General features: G+C 42.5%; 1 protein-coding gene across 1 annotated transcript in view; it reads left to right on the forward strand.

The window, feature by feature from the left end:
- The first annotated feature begins 1,434 nt into the window (after positions 1–1,434).
- The window catches only part of LOC124036414 (serine incorporator 5-like), a 53,683-nt gene continuing 31,306 nt past the window's right edge, over positions 1,435–23,811 (forward strand). The window contains exons 1-4 of the mRNA XM_046350979.1: positions 1,435–1,659; positions 15,259–15,426; positions 21,798–21,976; positions 22,072–22,154. Of these exons, the coding sequence (XP_046206935.1) occupies positions 1,627–1,659; positions 15,259–15,426; positions 21,798–21,976; positions 22,072–22,154 (463 nt within the window). The 5' untranslated portion in view covers positions 1,435–1,626. The remainder of the gene's footprint in view (positions 1,660–15,258; positions 15,427–21,797; positions 21,977–22,071; positions 22,155–23,811) is intronic.

A 23,811-nucleotide genomic window follows, 5' to 3' on the forward strand; every position in this document is an offset into this window, starting at 1 on the left:
CAGTATTTATGCTGCAGTAGATTATGTGTCGGGGGGGCTAGGGTCAGTCTGTTATATCTAGAGTACTTCTCCTGTCTTATCCAGTTTCCTGTGTGAACTTAAGTATGCTATCTCTAATTCTCTCTTTCATTCTCTCGGAGGACCAGAGGCCTAGGACCATGCCTCAGGACTACCTGGCATGATGTCTCCTTGCTGTCCCAAGTCCACCTGGACGTGCTGCTGCTCCAGTTTCAACTGTTCTGCCTGCGGCTATGGTACCCTGACCTGTTCACCGGACGTGGTACCTGTCCCAGACCTGCTGTTTTCAGCTCTCTAGAGACAGCAGGAGCGGTAGAGATACTCTTAATGATCGGCTATGAAAAGCCAACTGACATTTTCTCCTGAGGTGCTGACTTGCTGCACCCTCGACAACTACTGTGATTATTATTATTTGACCATGCTGGTCATTTATGAACATTTCAACATCTTGGCCATGTTCTGTTATAATCTCCACCCGGCACAGCCAGAAGAGGACAGGCCACCCCTCATAGCCTGGTTCCTCTCTAGGTTTCCTCCTAGGTTTTGGCCTTTCTAGGGAGTTTTTCATAGCCTCCGTGCTTCTACACCTGCATTGTTTGCTGTTTGGGGTTTTAGGCTGGGTTTCTGTACAGCACTTTGAGATATCATCTGATGTAAGAAGGGCTATATAAATCAATTTGATTTAAATTAGAGGTTGTAATGCAACAAAATAGGAAAAACGCCAAGGGGGATGAATACTTTTGCAAGGCACTGTACTTGAAAATATATGGCAAGACCTGAAAATGGTTGTCTAGCAATGAACAACCGGTTTGACAGAGCTTGAAGAATTTGGAAAATAATAATGGGCAAATGTTGTACAATACAGGTGTGGAAAAGCTCTTAGAGACTTACCCAGAAAGACTCACAGCTGTAATCACTCTACAAAGTATTGACTCAGGGGTGTGAATACTTATGCAAATGAGATATTTATGTATTTAATTTTCAATACATTTGGAAACATTTCTACAAATATGTTTTCACTTTGTCATTATAAGATTTTGTGTGTAGATGGACGAGAGAAAAAATATTGAAAATATTTTGAATTCAGGTTGTAACAACAAAATGTGGATTGGATCAAGGGGTATGAATACCTTCTGAATGCACGGTATATCCCCTCATTGAATAGCGTACAACTATCATGAATAGAAACTATGTGAACCCAACAACGTGACGAAAACGGATGTGATATAGAAATAAAATAAGAAAATACAATCTTCTAAATTAAATGTGCCATAGTTATTCAGTATACTTTTTGTCGTGCGTATTAACTGTTTATAATGCTTCATATATTGATTTATTATACAGTAGTTCTACTATGGCATTTTACTCGCTTTGAGTCACGCCGCATTTGCATTTTGTCTGTGCGATGAGCACCTGCCTGTAACAAGTAACGCCATCACGGTAAAAACAGTGGGAGGAGAGAGGGGGCTAGAAAGAGAGAGAGACAGAGACGGGGAAGTACACGTACTGCAGGCGCTTTGAGTAGAATTTTATGCGAGAACGTCTGTCTGTACCGAACTGGAAAAGTGGGCTGAATTCTGAAAGGGAATTTTTGACAACCATAACAAGATGTGTAGACCTACTCCGTGCTGTATAGGGCAGGTGAGTAATAACTAATTGTGGTTATAACTGATATTATACTCGGCACGTTTATGGAAAAAAATACCCCCAGCGAACGTTATTGCTTTTTCTAACAAATTGAACTCCATAATGTATTGTAGCTTACGCTACATTTGATGTAAAATGTCGGAATTCAGTTAGCTAATTTTGTTTTTTTCTTGATTTCGTATTCAAGGTTTCAATTCATTTTTGTATTTTACGAAATGTGTGTGGCTTCCAACTGTTTGGCTAAACGCTAGCTGGCTAGTTACTGTAGCTAGCTATTCTTGCGGATGACCATCGAAGACAATCTAGCCTGCCACAGTTTCTCCCAAAAATGAGTAGTAGCGCGCGATGCAGCTACAAAGATGTTATGATTTGAATCGGACGCGAGTCTGTAACATTTGTGTAAACTGGCAACATTGTTGCTTGTGTTGTAGATGTCACTTCTACTGTAAACAATGTGTCATAGCACTGTTTAACATGCGGTGACGGCGTGCGTGACACTAATTTGCCTTCAGTTCCTACATTTGCCGATCTGGTTACCTCTGCCAACATCCTAGCGGTTGTGCCCGGCTTGATCCAATTCATTTTTTGAAACTATCTCACAGTTTTCCAGTGACGTAATGCTGTGTTGTTCTAAAGGTTTTGGGCAAGTCGCTGTATTTCTTCTTTTCCAGTGGAATGATATTGAGTTCGCATGACTAGCACAGATCTGAATCCAATAAACCGCACTTATTCGCTTAGGCTATTTGGGAATGATATGGTCAAGCCATTAGGTGATGAGAAGAGCTTCTCTGGCTGAAAAGACTATAGGTAGAAATTACCATTGCAGCAGAAGTCAAAGCAACCAACCGAAGTCCATTAACACATCTAGTTTAATATAACTTCATATTGGTATGTGTGAGAACTGGTTCTTATTTAACACAGTGATACAGAGATCTTCAATGTCCCATTGAATAGGCCTTGTCTTTGGCATTGTTCCATAACTGCCTGCTTGTCTAACTAACCACACTGAATAGTTTCTCTTCCAGAGGAATTTAATTACAGGGACACGTCCCTCATCCAATGTATTCAGGGGCCATCCCTTCAGTCCACTCAATGAAGAACGGAATCAAAGGAAATAGGGGCTGGTGTGTGTGTGCATGTGTGCACATGCATGCGGTGTGTGTGGCTGATGTTAGCAAGAAATGAAGCACAAACACTTTAGTCAACATTGTCTTGCTACTCGCTAATCCTGTCTGTCACAGATCCCCATTAGCGTTGTCCCCATCAACATGTGTATGAGTGTGAGTGTGTTTGTTTTGACTGTGTGTCTATGCCTGTGTGTCCATCTTATTTGTATGTGTGATCGGCGGGTGGTCTGTTCATTTCCTCTTTGGCTGAATGTGGGGGGCTGGCTGTTTGGATTAGATTAGTGACGGAGATAAACTGGCCAGAGCTGCGCAGAAGAGGGCCAGAAACAGTGGTGTAGATGGACAGGGAGGGAAGTAGTCCAGAGAGAATCAGGACCGGAGAGGTGACTACAATAGACGTAGTTGTAACTCTGAGCTCCGCTGGAAACAGAACAGGAGGGTGGCAAACACAGCAATGAGAGGTCAGGACACACTGTTGTCACACACTGACTCAGCATACACCTGCAGTAGTCTGGCAGACACACGTGTGCACACACCTGCATCCGATTAAAATAAACATCCAGTTATCTGTCACTTCAGGCTTGCCACATGGCTCCACTCTACATCCAGACACTGGTCCCAGGTCAGCTGGATAGTTCAGCCTGTAATAGTTGAGGTTAGCACTGGGGCAGGGAGATCTGACACTGGAACAGTTTCAGAACGTTTCCCACTGAACCAACATGGCTACGTAAACAAAGCCATTGTGTGTGTTTTTCAGTCTCTCCTGGCTCATAGACTATAGCTTCACATTTAGGAAACAACAGATGTAATGATTATGGTGGTCTTCCTTTAAAACCCCTCCAGCTGTGAACACTGTCAGGCTTCCACAGGAGGAGGGAGACTTGAGCTAAACCCCTGATCAAAACCAGGATATTATGGCCTTTGATTGGCTTGGCTTCTTAAAGGAGTAGATTACTATTTTACAACTTGATGTTAGATCAGTGTTTCCCAAACTTTGTCCTCGTGACCCCAAGGGGTGTTCGTCCTGTTTTTTGCTTGACGATGAGTTGATTAGTTGAATCAGTTGTGTAGTGCTAGGGCAAAAAACTTAACGTGCACCCCTTGGGGAGTTTGGGAAACCCTGTGTTAGATGGTTGCTCATCCTGAAAGTAGTCTATGGGTCAAGAGAAACTGTAGTCCATGGTTAATTTTTCTTTAAACACCAACTACGAACTTCAGCTAACCTTAACCACCACAATCTAACCATCAATGAAACTGATGGGGACATGTGAGCATGTAAAAAAAAAAGTCTAAAATCTTGAAATCAATTCAAATCCTCTCCATATTTGATGTTACTTAAAGGTGATTTGGCCATAAAAAACATGCTTACATTCCCCCATCACTTCCATTGATTATTAGCTTGTGGTGGCTATTTACTTATTATTGCTGGAGCCAAATCACAGAGAGAGAATCTGGCCACACATTTGAATTCAAGGGCAAAGAAGATGCAATAACATGTAAAACACCTAGTGCTATCTACTTTAGATTCTGAACTCAATTTCAAATCACACATTAGGAATGTAGCCAAAATAGATTTTTACCACCTGAGGTACATTGCCAAGGTGGTCCGTTTCTCTGTTAGGCTGATACAGAGACTCATGCATGCTATTATTACAAGCAGGCTTGACTACTGTAATGCTCTCCTGTCTGGTCTTCCCAAGAAAGCCATTGGTCAACTGCAAAACATACAGAATGCTGCAGCGTGGGTACTGACCAAGACCAGACGGAGAGCACACATTACGCTGGTTTTAAGGCAGCCTTTAGTTACTATGCCCTAGCCTCTGGAATAGCCTGCCAGAGAACCTGAGGGGGGCTGAAACTGTGGACATATTGAAAGAGATCTTAAAACACACCTTTTTAATTGAGCTTTTCCTTAGGGTGCTTTTTGGTTGTCGTTCTTTAGTTTTTTTATCCTCTTATGTTTGTTGTGTAGTAAATATTTCATTGTTTTATTCATTTTTTGAATTCAGTTTGAAACTGAAATGTTTTACTGGCTACGATGAGGGTCACAAACAGAGCCTGGGGTTGTGGTTGGGAGTTTGGCTAGGGCTGTAGCCAGGCTAGCAGGCCTAGTGTAGTGTGTATGTGTACACTCTTAGAAAAAAGGTGCTATCTAGAATCTGAAAGCGTTCTTCGGCTGTCCCCATAGGGTAACCTTTTGAAGAACCCTTTTGGAACCCTTTTTTCTAAGAGTGTCGTCTAGATGTTGAGCATCTCTCTGTGCTGGTTGAGGTTCCATGTGTAGAGACGGTAGTATGATGAAACCCTGTGAAATGTCTGTCTGCTTGATGGTAATGGGTTCAGCCTAGCGACATCGAAAGACAGGGAGAGAGTGTAACCCACTGCTTCAGTCAGCAAACAAAAGGGGAAGGGGTATACCTAGTCAGTTGTACAACTGAATGCATGTGTTTGATAATTGATATCCAATATTGGATGAAAAAAGATCTGCTACACATTTAAGTTTCCCATGTAACTACAGGTATTCCATTGTCTATAACACAATTATAAGCTAAATGCTTTATTTGTGTTTTTTTATTGGAGGCAAAGGTAAACATGGCTGTGTATAACAGAAGTGGCTTTGTTCCATTACTGAGAGTACGATAATATATTGTATTGATCAGATAGCACTGTGTTATGGCTGCACTACATTCTTCCTCTGTGTACTACTGTCTGTCTGTATCACTGACTCTCTGGGTCTCTTTTTTATCTTTTTGTTCCATTTTCTCTGTTTGGGTCATGGATGCCTCTTGGGTTGCTCAACATTCCCCTGTTCTCTTTCTGTTTCTCTTCCTCTCGCTCCCTCTCTTTATTTAGCGTAGCCAATGCCAGGGGCTGTATTTACCCGATTAAGGTGTTGTTACTCAAATCAATCAAATGAAATGTTATTGGTCACATGCTTCGTAAACAACAGGTGTAGACTAACAGTGAAATGCTTACAATGCAGAGAGAAAGAAAATAAAGAAATAACATTTAATAATAAAAGTAATAATAAATATACAATGAATGAATAACGATAACTTGTCTATATACATGGGGTACCAGTACCGAGTGCAAGGGTACGAGGTAATTGGTAGATATGTACACTACCGTTCAAAAGTTTCGGGTCACTTATAAATGTCCTTGTTTTTGAAGTATAAGCACATTTTTTGTCCATTATAATAACATCAAATTGATCAGAAATACAAGGTTGACATTGTTAATGTTGTAAATACCTACTGTAGCTGGAAACGGCAGATCTTTAATGGAATATCTACATAGGCGTACAGAGGCCCATTATCAGCAACCATCACTCCTGTGTTCCAATGGCACGTTGTGTTAGCTAATCCAAGTTTATCATTTTAAAAGGCTAATTGATCATTAGAAAACCCTTTTGCAATTATGTTAGCCCAGCTGAAAACTGTTGGCTAAATAGTACCCGCAAAACACCAGTCTCAACTCAACAGTGCAGAAGCGACTCTGGGATGCTGGCCTTCTAGGCAGAGTTCCTCTGTCCAGTGTCTGTGTTCTTTTGCCCATCTTAATCTTTTTATTTTTATTGGCCAGTCTGAGATAAGGCTTTTTCTTTGCAACTCTGCCTAGAAGGCCAGCATCCCAGAGTCGCCTCTTCACTGTTGATGTTGACTGCTGTTTTGCGGGTACTATTTAATGAAGCTGCCAGTTGAGGACTTGTGAGGTGTCTGTTTCTCAAACTAGACACTAATGTACTTGTCCTCTTGCTCAGTTGTGCATCGGGGCCTCCCACTCCTTTTCCTATTCTGGTTAAAGACAGTTTGCGCTGTTCTGTGAAGGGAGTAGTACACAGCGTTGTACGAGATCTTCAGTTTCTTGGCAATTTCTCGCATGAAATAGCCTTCATTTCTCAGAACAAGAATAGACTGACGAGTTTCCGAAGAAAGTTCTTTGTTTCTGACCATTTTGAGCCTGTAATCGAACCCACAAATGCTGATGCTCCAGATACTCAACTAGCCTACAGAAGACCCGTTTTATTGCTTCTTTAATCAGAACAACAATTTTCAGCTGTGCTAAAGTAATTGCAAAAGGGTTTTCAAATGATCAATTAGCCTTTTAAAATCATAAACTTGGATTAGGTAACACAACGTGCCATTGGAACACAGGAGTGATGGTTGCTGATAATGGGCCTCTGTACGCCTATGTAGATATTCCATTAAAGATCTGCCGGCAACTGTCTGTTGCCTGCGTTCTGCCTATGTTGTTGTTCTCCGTCTGGGTTTGATCTATTTATGCAGTGTGTGTGTGTGGCCCAGGGTTTAAGGGATTTAGCTTTTAGTGGTTACCATCCTTATCCTCAAAGACACAACCCATTTTAACACTGATCATAGGACTGTTCTTATCTCCAATAGAGCCCCACAGTGGAGGTGTTATAATACCCATAAAACCTAGTAGTCAAACAGGGAAATGGTTCCAATCGTTTTTCCACCATTCATTTTTCCCATAGGTAATTTGAGATACACTTAAAATAAGGGCTGTGTTTCTTGTAGGCTTAACTTGGCATGATGTTTTGATAACCATGTAAATCTCTCCCAGAGAAGGTGACTTTTATCAATGTATTTGGCTCAATTTACTCTCAGATTCGAAAATGCTAATTAGCATGAAAATATACGTCATGCAAGAGTACAAATCCCTGCAAACTCCTGCACATCATCTCTAGATAGACGACACCTTTGCTAACAGGTATTGTGTCAATTTAAAACTTGCACAAGACAGTTCACAAAAATTTAAATTTAAAGAAAGTTAGCTAATTTATTCATTACTAAATTTAGCTAATGTTAGATAGTTAATCCAGAGATTCTTACCTTTGCCTCAATTTGTAAGTCAAGTCCACATTAGCAGCTAATTAGCATTCATTTTTTTGTCAGGGGAAATACAGGCAAATATATTGATAAAAGTCACCTTTCTGTACAGCACTTTGAGATATCAGCTGATGTACGAAGGGCTATATAAATAAATTTGATTTGATTTGATTTGTCCTAGAGAGATTGACATGGTTCTCAAAACGTCACTCAGGGTAAACCTACATGATACACAGCCCTTATCTGAAGTGTTTCTAAAATCCCTTATGGGAAAAATGAATGGTGGAAAACAATTGGAACTATAACCTTGTTTGACCGCTAGGTTTTACGAGTATTATGACTCTTACTGTGATACTCTATAGTGGTAGCCTATCTCATAGTATTAGAGATATCCCCTGACTTGGGACCAGCTGTGGGCTTCACCAACTCCTGTCAACCTGCTGATCCATTCCTTTTCAATCCCTCAGTTTTTGACTAGCTAGCCCATTGTTTTCAATAAGTGGTTTGACTCTCTCAGTCTCTTTCTGGATGGGGATTTGTGTTCATTTCCTGATGGGAATCTGAAGCCAAACATCCTGTTATACTGAAGTTCTGAGACTGAGTGGCCCACTAGTGGTACACAGTGGAGTGTGAAAGATGGTGTATTTGTGTCTGTGTGAGCACAACGGGTCTGTAGTTTTACCAAGGCTTTTAGACTGAGGAGGGGTTTTCCCCTTTCACCCTTAACCCCTGGGACAGCTGATGGACACGAGAGAGAACGAGATGAGGAGGAGAGAGAATAGAGAAAGAAAGGGGGAGGTCAAATAAAGGGAACAGGATGAGAGGGTGGTAGAGAGGGGGAGGAAGTGAGAGAGGGATAGCATAACAGAAAGAACTAGAGGGAAAGAGTCATCGATGCCCCCAGGGTCCAGCGAAGGTTGAGTCACAGTGGGGGTTGGTGTGCTGTGAGTGGAAGGAAGGGGCGGGGAGGGTGGTTTTGTGCTTTTTATAATAGTAAAACTAATAATAATAATAGTAGTAGATAATAGTAGAGAGCTGGTGGCCTTGCCATGTAATCCTAACCCTTTGTGGGAGTGGTGTGTGTGGTTGTGTGGGGGGTTGGAGGAGGGGTTGATGGCTACAGATTTGGGGGTTAGTAGTTTGGCAGGCACGGTGTTAATATTGTTTGAAAGGGATCAGGGCAGACCACCTGTCGACAGTGGAGGGAGGGGAGGGTCAGAGTTGGTTGTCATGGCATCTCCATTGTCTCTGTGTGCATTGGAATGCCTCAGCACGGTAGCTAGCTATTCAGTTAGCCCCAGTTAGCTCCTCTAGCCCCCTTAGTGTGTGTCCACTGTGTTAGTGTTAGAGCATTTACACACACTGGGTCTATTAGATTAGCTGAACGGCTAAATACACGCTCACTAAAGACAGCCAACACCCACACAACCATTTTCCTAATCCACTACTTGAGTGTTGCCTAATTCATTCCTATCAAAGAGAGGAACTAATCCCATTTAGGCCTGTGAAGTTTAGTAGAGGATATAGGCCTACTGCCCAGTCCCAAATCAACTCCCTACCTCTACCCCATACCCTGCACAGTACACACTCCCCCCCAGCCCAACCTCCCTGACACTTTTCCTACTAGCCCTACACTCCTTCATCTGAAAGGGAAAGGCAAAGGGAAAGTGGGATACCTAGTCAGCTGTACAACTCAATGCCTTCAACTGAAATGTGTCTTATGCATTTAACCCAACCGCTCTGAATCAGAGAGGTTCGGGGGGCTGCCTTAGATTGGTGGGTGTGAGAAATGTAGAATACAATTTAGGCTTACTAAAATAATGTCCTGTGTCTGTCAAACTGTCAGCCTGTTCATTTGTAGTTTTTCCTCAGATTCTCCAATGCATTTTAAACCCACGCTGTTGAAACTGATGCCTCCGAAGCCATCATTCTCCACACAGATGGACAGTTCTTCCAGAGAATCTGTCTTACTGCTCTCATAAGCAGAGGCATTGAATCATCTATTTCTGAACTGGATAATTATACACCATACTTTAACCATCTAGTAGAACCCCACCCGTGCCATTCCATATCCATAAGATTCCCAGTGGCCCTAAATCATACAGAACACACAGCTGTGGTGAGGTTAGGGGGGTCTGAGTTGGCTTCAGTAAGGGGAACAAAAACAGGCTGCTGTCTCCTGCTCTCCTTCCCTCTCTGTGCATATACATCCTTTGGCCCCTCCCTTGCCTGTCCTCTCCTGTCCTGTCTCTCTATTATGATACAGTCTTAAAGTGGAACTGACAATGTTTTAACTAGGTTACAGATATAAAACAAACAGACAATCATAATATCAGTAATAAATATTTAATCCCCATTTTATGCCACAAAAGCATTTTTTTATTAGAGTTTTTAAAAAATAGACTGTATTTGACAAAAAGTATCTATGACAAAAAGTATCTATGACATTGTTGGCAGAATAGATGGATGCAGTTCAATGCACAAATCATATAATTCACCAATATATTTCTTGGTAGTCCAACAAATATTGCTATCAGGTTGTAAATTACAGCTGACCTGGGCCTGGTTTCCCGATAGCGGTGGAACTTAGGCTTACGAGTGTTTTAACAATGCATTGTAAAATCACGTCTGAAGATGCCACACCCATTTCCTAAAACACCACATACTGCACTCGTCATACAGTGAGACTTTTAACTGTGTCATTACAGGAGCTGTCCCGTGCTGAAAAGGATTCCACAATATAGGCTAAAGAACCCGCTGTAGCTCTTAAATGATTTATGGCTACTCAAAGTCATCTTTAAAAATATATATATGTTTTACACAATAGTTTTCCTATCAAGAGAAGAAATGTTCTCTAGCCTATTATGTATTTAAATATTTGTATTATGTTTGCCATGAGTTATGTATTATGTTTTATCATACTATTATGTACATTCTGCATTTCTTCAGTTTGTGTAAACTGTGAGCAAGATTGAATAAATCCAAAGTCAAAATCGCTCATTCCCTCGTTCGCTATAGAAAATATCAACGTGATCTAAAAGAAGCATATGATGAAAAAAAGTTTTTGTAATCACTCAACAAATCATTGTAGCCTAATGGCAGGCAGGAATTGGGCTTCAAGTAGGCCTACAGATATTCTACAATTAAATAATGAAACAATAAAAATAATGAAACATGAAGTAGCAAGTTAAAGCAACGTTGCCATAGACCTAATATGTTGACCTTTGGGTTATTGCTTAGGTTACAGTGAAATGTGTGAGCTTTTAGATAATAGTAGCCAATAGGCCTAATGTACAGTTGAAGTCTGAAGATTACATACACTTAGGTTGGAGTCATTAAAACTCGTTTTTCAACCACTCCACAAATTTCTTGTTAACAAACTATAGTTCTGGCAAGTCGGTTAGGACATCTACTTTCTGCATGACACAAGTCATTTTTCCAAAAATTGTTTACAGATATATTATTTCACTTATAATTCACTGTATCACAATTCCAGTGGGAAGTTTAGATACACTAAGTTGACTGTGCCTTTAAATAGCTTGGAAAATTCAAGAAAATTATATCATGGCTTTAGAAGCTTATGATAGGCTAATTGATATCATTTGACTCAGTTGTGCTCAGTGTACCTGCGGATGTATTTCAAGGCCTTCTTTCAGACTCAGTGCCTCTTTGCTTGACATCTTGGGAAAATCAAAAGAAATCAGCCAAGACCTCAAAAAAATAATTGTAGACCTCCACAAGTCTGGTTCATCCTTGGGAGCAATTTCCAAATGCCTGAAGGTGCCATGCTCATCTGTACAAACAATAGTACGCAAGTATAAACACCATGGGACCATGCAGCCATCATACCGCTCAGGAATGAGACGCGTTCTGTCTCCTAGAGATGAGCGTACTTTTGTGCGAATAGTGCAAATCAATCCCAGATCAACTGCAAAGGACCTTGTGAAAATGCTGGAGGAAACAGGTACAAAAGTATCTATATCCACAGTAAAACGAGTCCAATATCTACATAACCTGAAATGCTGCTCAGCAACGAAGAAGCCACTGCTCCAAAACCGCCATAAAAAAGCCAGACTACGGTTTGCAACTGCACATGGGGACAAAGATCGTACTTTTTGGAGAAATGTCCTCTGGTCTGATGAAACAAAATTAGAACTGTTTGGCCATAATGGCAATCGTTATGTTTGGAGGAAAAAGGGGGATGCTTGCAAGCCGAAGAACACCATCCCAACCGTGAAGCATGAGGGTGACAGCATCATGTTGTGGGGGTGTTTTACTGCAGGATGGACTGGTGCACTTCACAAAATAGATGGCTTCACGAGGGAGGAAAATTATGTGGATATATTGAAGCAACTCTCAAGACATCAGTCTGGAAGTTAAAGCTCGGTCGCAAATTGGTCTTCCAAATGGACATTGACCCCAAGCATCCTTCCAAAGTTGTGGCAAAATGGCTTAAGGACAAGAAAGTCAAGGTGTTGGAGTGGCCATCACAAAGCCCTGACCTCAATCCCATAGAACATTTGTGGGCAGAACTGAAAAATCATGTGCGAGCAAGGTGGCCTTACAAACCTGACTCAGTTACACCAGCTCCGTCAGGAGGAATGGGCCAAAATTCACCCAACTTATTGTGGGAAGCTTGTGGAAGGCTACCTGAAATGTTTGACCCAAGTTAAACAATTTGAAGCCAATGCTTTGAGTGTATGTAAACTTCTGACCCACTGGGAATGTGATGAAATATATAAACGCTGAAATAAATCATTCTCTCTACTATTATTCTGACATTTCACATTCTTAAAATAAAGTGGTGATCCTAACTGGCCTAAAACATTTCTACTAGGATTAAATGTCAGGAATTGTGACAAACTGAGTTTAAATGTATTTGGCTAAGGTGTATGTAAACTTCCGACTTCAACTGTATATGAATATCGAAGGGGCTCAGATGCAGCCTCATGGCTTAATAGTAGGTAGGTCTATACATGAAAGTGGTGTAAATATTTAGCCTAATATTCTAGCTATTATATAGTTTGGTTCTCGGTATTCTTTTTTATGTATCCTTGCTTCGCTTGTTTAACATTACAAACTTTTTAGGCTATTTATATACACCTTTGAAGTTTTCAGTGGTCACAGAGAGACAGATACACACCTTCATTCTATGTTTAGCAGAGATTTTTTGCGTGTAAAGTGACGCGGGAGGGCGACGCACTTAGCTGTTCTACGAGTGGTCTGAAGCAGGTATTAGATTACAAGCGATTTCAGATGCTACGTTAGTAAAGGTTTTAGGAAACGGCTCGGAAATGTTAAGATCCTCTTACGAAGGTTCTAACGATGAACTTAGCCTTAAGATGCTTTTGGGAAAGTAGGCCTTTTGGAAACCATTGTTTGCGGTCTCCAGCCATTCGGAATGCACAGTTTCAGTTTCAATTACTTTTTTGGACAACAACTGACAAATGTAGCAAACTAAGGCTGGGAATTTCAATACAATCAAACTAGCAAGGGCGATGATCACAAGTCAGTCATAACGTGGATAATAGACTAGCATATCTATTTATGTAGCTATTTATTTAGCAAGTTAAAAACGCAGAACCTAACGTTAGCTAGCGCTGGGAGGATGTCATGTCATTGGACGAGTGAGTGGCCAACTTTTTCTCCCCATATAATTTTGGGTGGCTACAGCTAGAGATGCAGGTGTCATTTGGTTACTGTTATTCAGAGTTAGCATATCTCTTAGTAGTCAATCTAAATAAAACATTTTAGTATTTTTTTTCTTTTTTTTTCTTCTCCCCAATATAGTGATATCCAATTACGATATTGTCTCATCGCTGCAACTCCCCAAGGGCTCAGGAGTGGTCGAAGGTCGAGTTATGCGTCCTCCAAAACATGACCTCCCAAACCGCGCTTCTTAACACCCGCCCACTTAACCCGGAAGTCAGCTCGGTTCAACTGTCTCCCGTGAGATTTACATATTTGAAGGAATCCATTCAGGTGTATTTTGTGGTTTTGACGAATGCGTTCTAATTACCTCAAATCTGTTGCTCCTGCCTGTAAACACACAGTCCAGCTCAAAGTGAATGATGGCAGGCCCATGTGGAAATGGCTTATTTGTAGGCCTACTGTATCTCTGATTGGCTATGGCGCACCGGTCTGTGTAGTCCCGTCCTGGACAAGACTGAGATGGTTTTATGTACTTCACTCTATTAAGTTTTCAAACTTAAAGCCGCTTCCCCACTCTATATTGCTATAGAATTTTCACAAATGCCTTACTCTATATCATTCCCAAACATTGTATGAAAATAGTGCTTGCTTGTCAGAAATGTGTTTTTAAAATTCTTCCTGGGGGTTTATATGAACAGATTTTAATAAGATTTAATGTTGCTAAAACACTGTCAGTTCCATCATAGTCCGCAGATGCTAAAAGACGCAATAGTCCGGCATCCCATCGTGAAATAGCTACCCGGATTTGAGACCAATATCAGCGGGAGACCAGAGCCCGAACGCGCACCTCCCCCAAATTCCCATCCAACACGGTTCTGGTACTCATCCAATATTCATTTGAATGTGTTGACAGTTGGAGAAATTGCTTGAGCTGCACTGAGAATTCAAAAACTATGAAAGCCAATATTTAAGAACACAGCTGTGTGTACACGTACATGTTTTGGGCCATAATAAACACTTTAGATAGACAGGATTAAGGCCTACAGAGTTTGTGACATAGTATGTTATATGGCAGTAAAGCCTACCATCTGAGATGAGGTCTAAACTGTGTTCTAGGCCTGTGTCTGTTACGTAATCTGTGTATTATACAGTAACGGATGTAAAGGCAGATATGGTCTGAGCCAGTGCTTAACCCTAACCCTATGATACCACAGTAAAGTGTGTCTTTGATATTGTCTGTGTGTGGGTGTGTGCACGCAGTCTCAGCGGGTGTGTGTTTGTAACGGTCTGATGTGTTCTGTTCCGGTGTTAATGCCAGTACTCTGTGGTATGCTCCAGACACGTGCTCCTCGAGCCTCTAAATCACATCACATTTTATTGGTCACATACACTTATTTAGCAGTTGTTATTGCAGGTGTACCAAAATGCTTGTGTTCTTAACTCCAACAGTGCAGTAGTATCTAACAATTCACAACAATACACACTACCAGCCAGGGATCTGCTCAAGCTCCTCTAACTCCTGTCAACCAGCCAAGACTCCCGAGATTCCTGCTCAGCAACGTTTTGGCTGCATCAATGACTTTCCTTCTCTCTCTCTGTGCATTTTCCTGAGTTGTTAGCAGCAGTGACTGGCTTTAGTTTAGATCTTAAGGGGGCGGTTTGGTTTCCCAGACACAGATTAAGCCTAGTCCTGGACTAAAAAACACGCTCAATGAATAATCTTAAATCTCAATGGATAATCTTAAAATCTCAATGGATAATCTTAAATCTCAATGGATAATCTTAAATCTCAATGGATAATCTTAAATCTCAATGGAGAATCATACATCTAAATGGAGAATCTCCTACTTGGAGAGGCATACTTTGTGTCCAGGAAACCGGCCCATAATGTTGTTATTGAGCATGCATAATGACAGTATACTGTAAGTTTTAATGCCTATGTCTTCTCTTCTGTACTGGTGTAGCTGGCGTGCTGCTGTGGCTCGGCAGCCTGCTCCTGTTGCTGTGGCTGCTGTCCTAAGATCAAGCAGTCCACATCAACACGCTTCATGTATGTCCTCTACTTCCTCCTGGTCACCATTGTCTGTGTCGTCATGATGTCACCTACTGTGGAACAGGAGATGAGGGACCATGTGAGTACACACACTCTTCTTTACATGCATCCACACACACACACACACACACACACACACACACACACACACACACACACACACACACACACACACACACACACACACACACACACACACACACACACACACACACACACACACACACACACACACACACACACACACACACACACACACACACACACACACACACACACACACAAGGAACATGCACACACATGTACACACATGCTCACACACACATAGGGGCCTACATGTCTGGCCTTGCCTTATTTCCTGCCTTGATGTTGGTTAACACATGGAGATACAGTAGAGCTCTAGAATAGTTTTGGAAGCTTTAAACTCCACATAACCCCAGTAATAAAGCCTTCCCTGGCACAGCAGAGTGGAGCAGAGCTATGGAAAACGCTGCTGGTGTCATTTCCTGGGTGTGTAATTGTATGGTAGTTAGGAGAGCCTAGTTTAGTACAGGGTGCCACAGGGGCTAACACAGACAGTAACTACAGGTGGTGAGGGTAGGCAACAACACATCCGCCACGCTGACCCTCAACACGGGGGCTAACACAGACAGTAACTACAGGTGGTGAGGGTAGGCAACAACACATCCGCCACACTGACCCTCAACACCGGGATCACCCATACGTAGAATGTATGCACACATGACTGTAAGTCGCTTTGGATAAAAGCGTCTGCTAAATGGCATATATTATTATATTATATATTACTAACACAGACAGTAACTACAGGTGGTAAGGGTAGGCAACAACACATCCGCCACGCTGACCCTCAACACGGGGGCTAACACAGACAGTAACTACAGGTGGTGAGGGTAGGCAACAACACATCTGCCACGCTGACCCTCAACACGGGGGCTAACACAGACAGTAACTACAGGTGGTGAAGGTAGGCAACAACACATCCGCCACGCTGACCCTCAACACGGGGGCTAACACAGACAGTAACTACAGGTGTTGAGGGTAGGCAACAACACATCCGCCACGCTGACCCTCAACACGAGGGCCACTCAGGGGTGTGTGTTAGTCCCCTCCTGTACTCCCTTTTCACCCGCACACAACTCCAACACCATCATTAAGTTTGCCGACGACACAATGGTGGTAGGCCTGATCACCAACAACAACCTCTCCCTCAACGCTCCAGTCAGACAAAGGAGCTGATCGTGGACGACAGGAAACGGCAGGCCAAGCACACCCCCATTCACATCGACAGGGCTGTTCTACAGCTGCAGCATCGAGAATATCTTGTCTGGCTGCATCACTGCTTGGTATGGCAACTGCAAGGCGCTACAGAGGGTAGTGTGTAGGGCTGTTGCGGTGGCTGTATTACCACCACACCGGCAGTCATGAGTCATGACCGTAGTAAAATTCTACATGACCGTTGACTCAAGGTATTCTCCTCTTATGTACTCTGGACGTGTTAGTAGAACCCAACTCACTAATGATCATGAGGTTCTAATGGCCTGGTACTCAGGGCTCTATTGTTCCTCTAACCACTATGACATGTGTTCGTAGAACCCAACTCACTAATGATCATCAGGTTCTAATGGTCTGGTACTCAGGGGTCTATTGTTCCTCTAACCACTCTGACATGTGTTAGTAGAACCCAACTCACTAATGATCATGAGGTTCTAATGGCCTGGTACTCAGGGCTCTATTGTTCCTCTAACCACTATGACATGTGTTAGTAGAGCCCAACTCACTAATGATCATGAGGTTCTAATGGTCTGGTACTCGGGGGTCTATTTTTCCTCGAACCACTCTGACATGTGTTAGTAGAACCCAACTCACTAATGATCATCAGGTTCTAATGGTCTGGTACTCAGGGCTCTATTGTTCCTCTAACCACTCTGACATGTGTTAGTAGAACCCAACTCACTAATGATCATCAGGTTCTAATGGCCTGGTACTCAGGGCTCTATTGTTCCTCTAACCACTCTGACATATGTTAGTAGAACCCAACTCACTAATGATCATCAGGTTCTAATGTTCTGGTACTCATGGCTCTATTGTTCCTCTAACCACTCTGACATATGTTAGTAGAACCCAACTCACTAATGATCATCAGGTTCTAATGGCCTGGTACTCAGGGCTCTATTGTTCCTCTAACCACTCTGACATATGTTAGTAGAACCCAACTCACTAATGATCATCAGGTTCTAATGGCCTGGTACTCAGGGGTCTATTGTTCCTCTAACCACTCTGACATGTGTTAGTAGAACCCAACTCACTAATGATCATCAGGTTCTAATGGCCTGGTACTCAGGGCTCTATTGTTCCTCTAACCACTCTGACATATGTTAGTAGAACCCAACTCACTAATGATCATCAGGTTCTAATGGCCTGGTACTCAGGGCTCTATTGTTCCTCTAACCACTCTGACAGCAATGCAAATGCTATTGAAAATCACATCAAACACTTATCTTCAAAACAGTATGTGCTTTTATATCTCACCACACTGTGATTGATCAATTTGAACAGGGTGAAACTGAGTGGAAAACATGGTTGTTGTGGATGTTGTTTCAAAGCATAACAATGAAATGGACAGCGTTTTCTATATGCATATTAGCGCTTATGCATACGCATAGGTCTATATATGAGCTGAAGCCCGAAAAAAATGTGAATTCAAATGATGATTGTGCCGTTATACAATACATAACATACCACATAGTACACATGGCTGAAAGACATGCAACAAAATACACATTTAAGATACAGAATTGGTCGAGCTTATATTAAACAAATCCAGAGATGGCCTATAGTGAATCTGTATTTGATTTTGAATATCCTAGTAATAGGGAATTGTTTATATTTTAATAATGAATGGGCTGACACATTACTTTATGCTGCTATACGTAATATCTCACCACCTGGAGTTTCCTTCTCCTCTCTCCTTCTTTCCTTTCACCAGCGCACAGAAAGAGGGGCTGTCAACAGTTAAATGAAATCTTTAGTTGTGAAAACATGTTACTATCCATGTTCATGAACAGATTTCACTTGGTTTCCCAAGTAAAGCACTGACTGGGTAGCTGCAGGAACAGGGTTGGAGAGCCCATGACATACAGAGTACTGGGTAGCTGCAGGAACAGGGTTGGAGAGCCCATGACATACAGAGTACTGGGTAGCTGCAGGAACAGGGTTGGAGAGCCCATGACATACAGAGTACTGGGTAGCTGCAGGAACAGGGTTGGAGAGCCCATGACATACAGAGTACTGGGTAGCTGCAAGAACAGGGTTGGAGAGCCCATGGCATACAGAGTACTGGGTAGCTGCAGGAACAGGGTTGAAGAGCCCATGGCATACAGAGTACTGGGTAGCTGCAGGAACAGGGTTGGAGAGCCCATGACATACAGAGTACTGGGTAGCTGCAGGAACAGGGTTGGAGAGCCCATGGCATACAGAGTACTGGGTAGCTGCAGGAACAGGGTTGGAGAGCCCGTGACATACAGAGTACTGGGTAGCTGCAGGAACAGGGTTGGAGAGCCCGTGACATACAGAGTACTGGGTAGCTGCAGGAACAGGGTTGGAGAGCCCATGACATACAGAGTACTGGGTATCTGCAGGAACAGGGTTGGAGAGCCCATGACATACAGAGTACTGGGTAGCTGCAGGAACAGGGTTGGAGAGCCCATGACATACAGAGTACTGGGTAGCTGCAGGAACAGGGTTGGAGAGCCCATGACATACAGAGTACTGGGTAGCTGCAGGAACAGGGTTGGAGAGCCCATGGCATACAGAGTACTGGGTAGCTGCAGGAACAGGGTTGGAGAGCCCATGACATACAGAGTACTGGGTAGCTGCAGGAACAGGGTTGGAGAGCCCATGACATACAGAGTACTGGGTAGCTGCAGGAACAGGGTTGGAGAGCCCATGACATACAGAGTACTGGGTAGCTGCAGGAACAGGGTTGGAGAGCCCATGACATACAAAGTAATGGGTAGCTGCAGGAACAGGGTTGGAGAGCCCATGACATACAAAGTAATGGGTAGCTGCAGGAACAGGGTTGGAGAGCCCATGACATACAGAGTACTGGGTAGCTGCAGGAACAGGGTTGGAGAGCCCATGACATACAGAGTAATGGGTAGCTGCAGGAACAGGGTTGGAGAGCCCATGACATACAGAGTACTGGGTAGCTGCAGGAACAGGGTTGGAGAGCCCATGACATACAGAGTTTGGGTGGAATATCACCTGTTGCGTAGTGTAATAAACGGAGTAGCCTACCCAACATCAGTAAAACCACCTGGCAGGAAAGTGGCCTCCATTCGCAGTTGCAGTGCATAAGGATAACATGTATTTTCCCTCCTACCCCTGTTCCTGGCCATTTGATAAAATGGGCCATTCTAAATTGAAACTAATTTTACATATTAGTAAAGATAATATTAAATTGAGGATAGTTAGTCATGGTAACATCCACATTAATGTAGAAGTGTTTAGACATATATTATATTGTTATTTACAATAAAAGTGACTCCAAAATGGCACAATACATTGTTCACCATTCATTTATATTGGGCACAAAATAGTCTGAAACACAACCAAAACAAACAGAACATGCATCCAACAAGTTTGTAGAGTCACAAGCTTGATGTAATCATTGGGTTCTAGGAATATGGGACCAAATACTAAACTTTTGACTACTTTGATACACATATAAGTGAATTTGTCCCAATACTTTTGGTACCCTGAAATGAAGTGCTATAATTTCTAAATGGTTCACCCGATGTGGATGAAAATAACCTCTAATGAAAGATGACAGTCTGCACTTTAAACTCATAGTCATTGTATCATTTCAATTCCAAAGTGTTGGCGCACAGAGCCAAAACAACAAAACATTTGTCACTGTATTTATCAGACTGTTACTGTCCAACTGGGCACACTGGTTGAATCAATGAAATGACTTGGAACTGACGTCTGTGCCCAGTGGGATGGCACTGACTGTGACTACTCTACCACTGAAAGAGCTGTCAAAGACTCTCCCTCTCTCTTTGTATAGAGCAGACTTCCTGCTGTTTAGCTCCATATCAAACAGACATTCTGTAAAAGGAACATCCAGGCACAAAATGGCTACCGTTAGAGACACACGATGAACACACACACACAGCGCAGTGGGCAGTTTATAAGATGAGAGCGCGGTCATTGTGTATGTGTGTGAGAGAGCGTTGGTCTTTTGTCAGTAGATTTACAGCAGTGAGAGTCAGCGCTGTCCTTCTCCTAATCAAAGCTCTATCGACATGCTAATCAGCTTCTTCACAACACACAAAGACTACAAAAACAGCCTGTTATTATTACTGCCAAGCCAACTGCTCTATATCCTACTATACTGTGTCTATATTGGCTGTGGTACTGAACTATGACAGCTCTGTCCAGTGACTGGCCGACTATACTACAGCCATGTTAGGGGTGTCCGACTCAACCAATAATCTAGAAAGTGGAACAGTCAGGTGACGTAGACCAAAGGACATTTGAGGTTTTTGTTAGTTTGTTTGGATAGAGCAGAACTTATGTACCAGGAAGCTACTACAAGTGAAAGCTGATGCAAGGCTCCAGGGCAGCTTTATAAAGGACATTCCAACACACAGCCAGTCTCTCACTGGTTTAAAACACTTTTATATAGAGACTCCCAGCACCTATCGTTGAAGCAGCTGTCTTTATTTCCTATAGAAATGACTCAAGTGACGCTTGCTCGTACTTTCCACTTTCTATAGGCATTCTCACTCCCTTCCTCTCTGCCCCTTTATATAGGCCTACATCTCTTCCCTCCCTTTCTCTCTCTCTCTCTCTCTCTCTCTCTCTCTCTCTCTCTCTCTCTCTCTCTCTCTCTCTCTCTCTCTCTCTCTCTCTCTCTCTCTCTCTCTCTCTCTATACATCCCCCTCGCTCTCTCACACACTCTCTTACTCTCTTTCTGTCATTTGTTCTCTCTGCTGAAAGCAGGCTGGTAATTTATTCATCCCTGTCTTTGTTTGTTGTGGCCGACAGCCTCAGTAACAGGCCGAAGAGAAAGAGAAAGAGGGTTTGATGGAGAGAAAGAAATAGGGCTTGGTGGAGAGAAAGAGGGTTTGGTGTCGCTGCCTGTTCCCTTTGCAGCTTGTGTAGAAGCGTGACGCTCAGCATGGACCCTATTAACTCTACTCTGTCTGTCTGTCTGTCTGTCTGTCTGTCTGTCTGTCTGTCTGTCTGTCTGTCTGTCTGTCTGTCTGTCTGTCTGTCTGTCTGTCTGTCTGTCTGTCTGTCTGTCTGTCTGTCTGTCTGTCTGTCTGTCTCTCTGTCTGTCTGTCTGTCTGTCTCTCTCTCTGTCACTCTGTCTGTCTGTCTGTCTCTCTTTGTTTCTGTTTCTGTCTGTCTCCGTGTTTTAGATCCCGTTATACAGGGACCTGTGTGAGAAGCTGAATGCTGGTGAGAACTGCTCTACCTTGGTGGGTTACTCTGCTGTGTACAAGGTCTGCTTCGGCATGGCCTGCTTCTTCTTCTTCTTCTTTATATTCACCCTACGAGTCAACTCTGCCACGGGCTGCCGTGCCGCCATACACAACGGGTACGTGCACTGTCTACAGTATCGGTGTGTGTGTGTGTGAATCTGTTTATTAATCAGTGTGTGTGGTGATGTTTGTCTCTCTCTCTCTCTGACAGGTTTTGGTTCCTGAAGTTCATAGCCTTGTTGGCCTGCTGTGTTGGAGGATTCTTCCTGCCAGAGCAGGACATCTTTCTGGAAGGTATGGACCCTTATGTCCCTTTTACTATCCCTAGTCTTTATTCTCTCCATACAGTCCCTCCCTGAGAGGAGAGACACTGCTCTGTCACACTGTGGTGTCTCACCTATACTCACCTGTATTTTTAACCTCTCTAGGGTATGTGGGACGTAGCGTCCCATCTGGCCAACATCCAGTGAGATTGCAGAGCGCCAAATTCAAATACAGAAATGCTCATTATAACAATTCAGAAAACCAAACATATGTTACATAGGTTTAAAGATGAACTTCTTGTTAATCCAAACACGGTGTCAGATTTATAAAATGCTTTTCGGCGAAAGCATCCCTAGCCCAGAACATACCTAGCCCAGAACATAGCCCATTTGACAAATTATTACAAACAGTAACCAGCCAAGCAGAAGCGTTACAAAACTCAGAAATAGAGATAAAATTAATCCCTTACCTTTGATGATCTTCATATGGTGGCACTCAGAATACATTCATTTACTCAATACATGTTCCTTTTGTTCGATAAAGTCTCTTTGCGTTTTGTTTGCGTGTTTTCTTCAGTAATCCACAGGCTCAAACGCAGTCAAAACAGGCAGACAAAAAATCTAAATTGTATCCGTAAAGTTTATAGAAACATGTCAAACGATGTTTATATTCAATCCTCAGGTTGTTTTTAGCCTAAATGATCGATAATATTTCAACCGGACAATAACATTGTCAATATAAAAGGTAAACAAGAAACTCTCTCGGGATTGTGCATGAAAAAGATCTGTGACACATCAACGTCCACTAATTTAGACTGCTCTTACGCCCTAATTTATAAGAATACAATCCGTAAACTATTTCTAAAGACTGTTGACATCTAGTGGAAGGCATAGGAACTGCAAATTGAGTCCCAAGTCAATGGATACTGTAATGGCATTGAGTAGAAAACTACAAAACTCAACAACAACAAAAAAACTTCCTGAATGGATTTTCTCAGGTTTTCGCCTGCCAAATCAGTTCTGTTATACTCACAGACACTATTTTAACAGTTTTGATAACGTTAGAGTGTTTCTATCCAAATCTAACAGTTATATGCATATCATATCTTCTGGGCCCGAGTAGCAGGTCGTTTAATTGGGAATGCTTTTCATCCAAAATTCCGAATGCTGCCCCCTACCCTAGAGAGGTTAAAGCCTTTCCTTAATCAGCTTTGAGAGAAGAGAGAGGGAATAAAGAGAGAGAAAGAGAGGGGAGTTTGTTATCTGCTCCCTTCAGAGGAGAGGACTGGTGCAGATGCAGGCTTTAGTTATCGTGTGTGTGTACATTGATAATCTAGTCCCTGTGGTTATCTATGGGATGACGAGGGGTTATGCAGAAGTCAAGTGTACACACCCTGCAGAAGATATGGAACAAGAGCTTTGCAGTATTTCAAATGTATGATCTCTGCCTTTCTTCCTCCCTCCATCTCGCTTTTCTCCACTCATCTCTCTTCACTCTCTTTCTTCCCTTCTCTCTGTCTCTCTGTTGTTTTTTCCTCTCTCCTCTCTCTCTGTCTCTCTCATGTCTTTTCCTCTCTCCTCTCTCTCTGTCTCTCTCTCTGTCTCTCTCTTGTCTTTTCCTCTCTCTCTATCTTGTCTTTTCATCTCTCTCTGTCTCTCTATCTTGTCTTTTCCTCTCTCCTCTCTCT

The sequence above is a fragment of the Oncorhynchus gorbuscha genome, linkage group LG05 (assembly GCF_021184085.1).
Source record: "Oncorhynchus gorbuscha isolate QuinsamMale2020 ecotype Even-year linkage group LG05, OgorEven_v1.0, whole genome shotgun sequence".
Classification (NCBI taxonomy): Eukaryota; Metazoa; Chordata; class Actinopteri; order Salmoniformes; family Salmonidae; genus Oncorhynchus; species Oncorhynchus gorbuscha.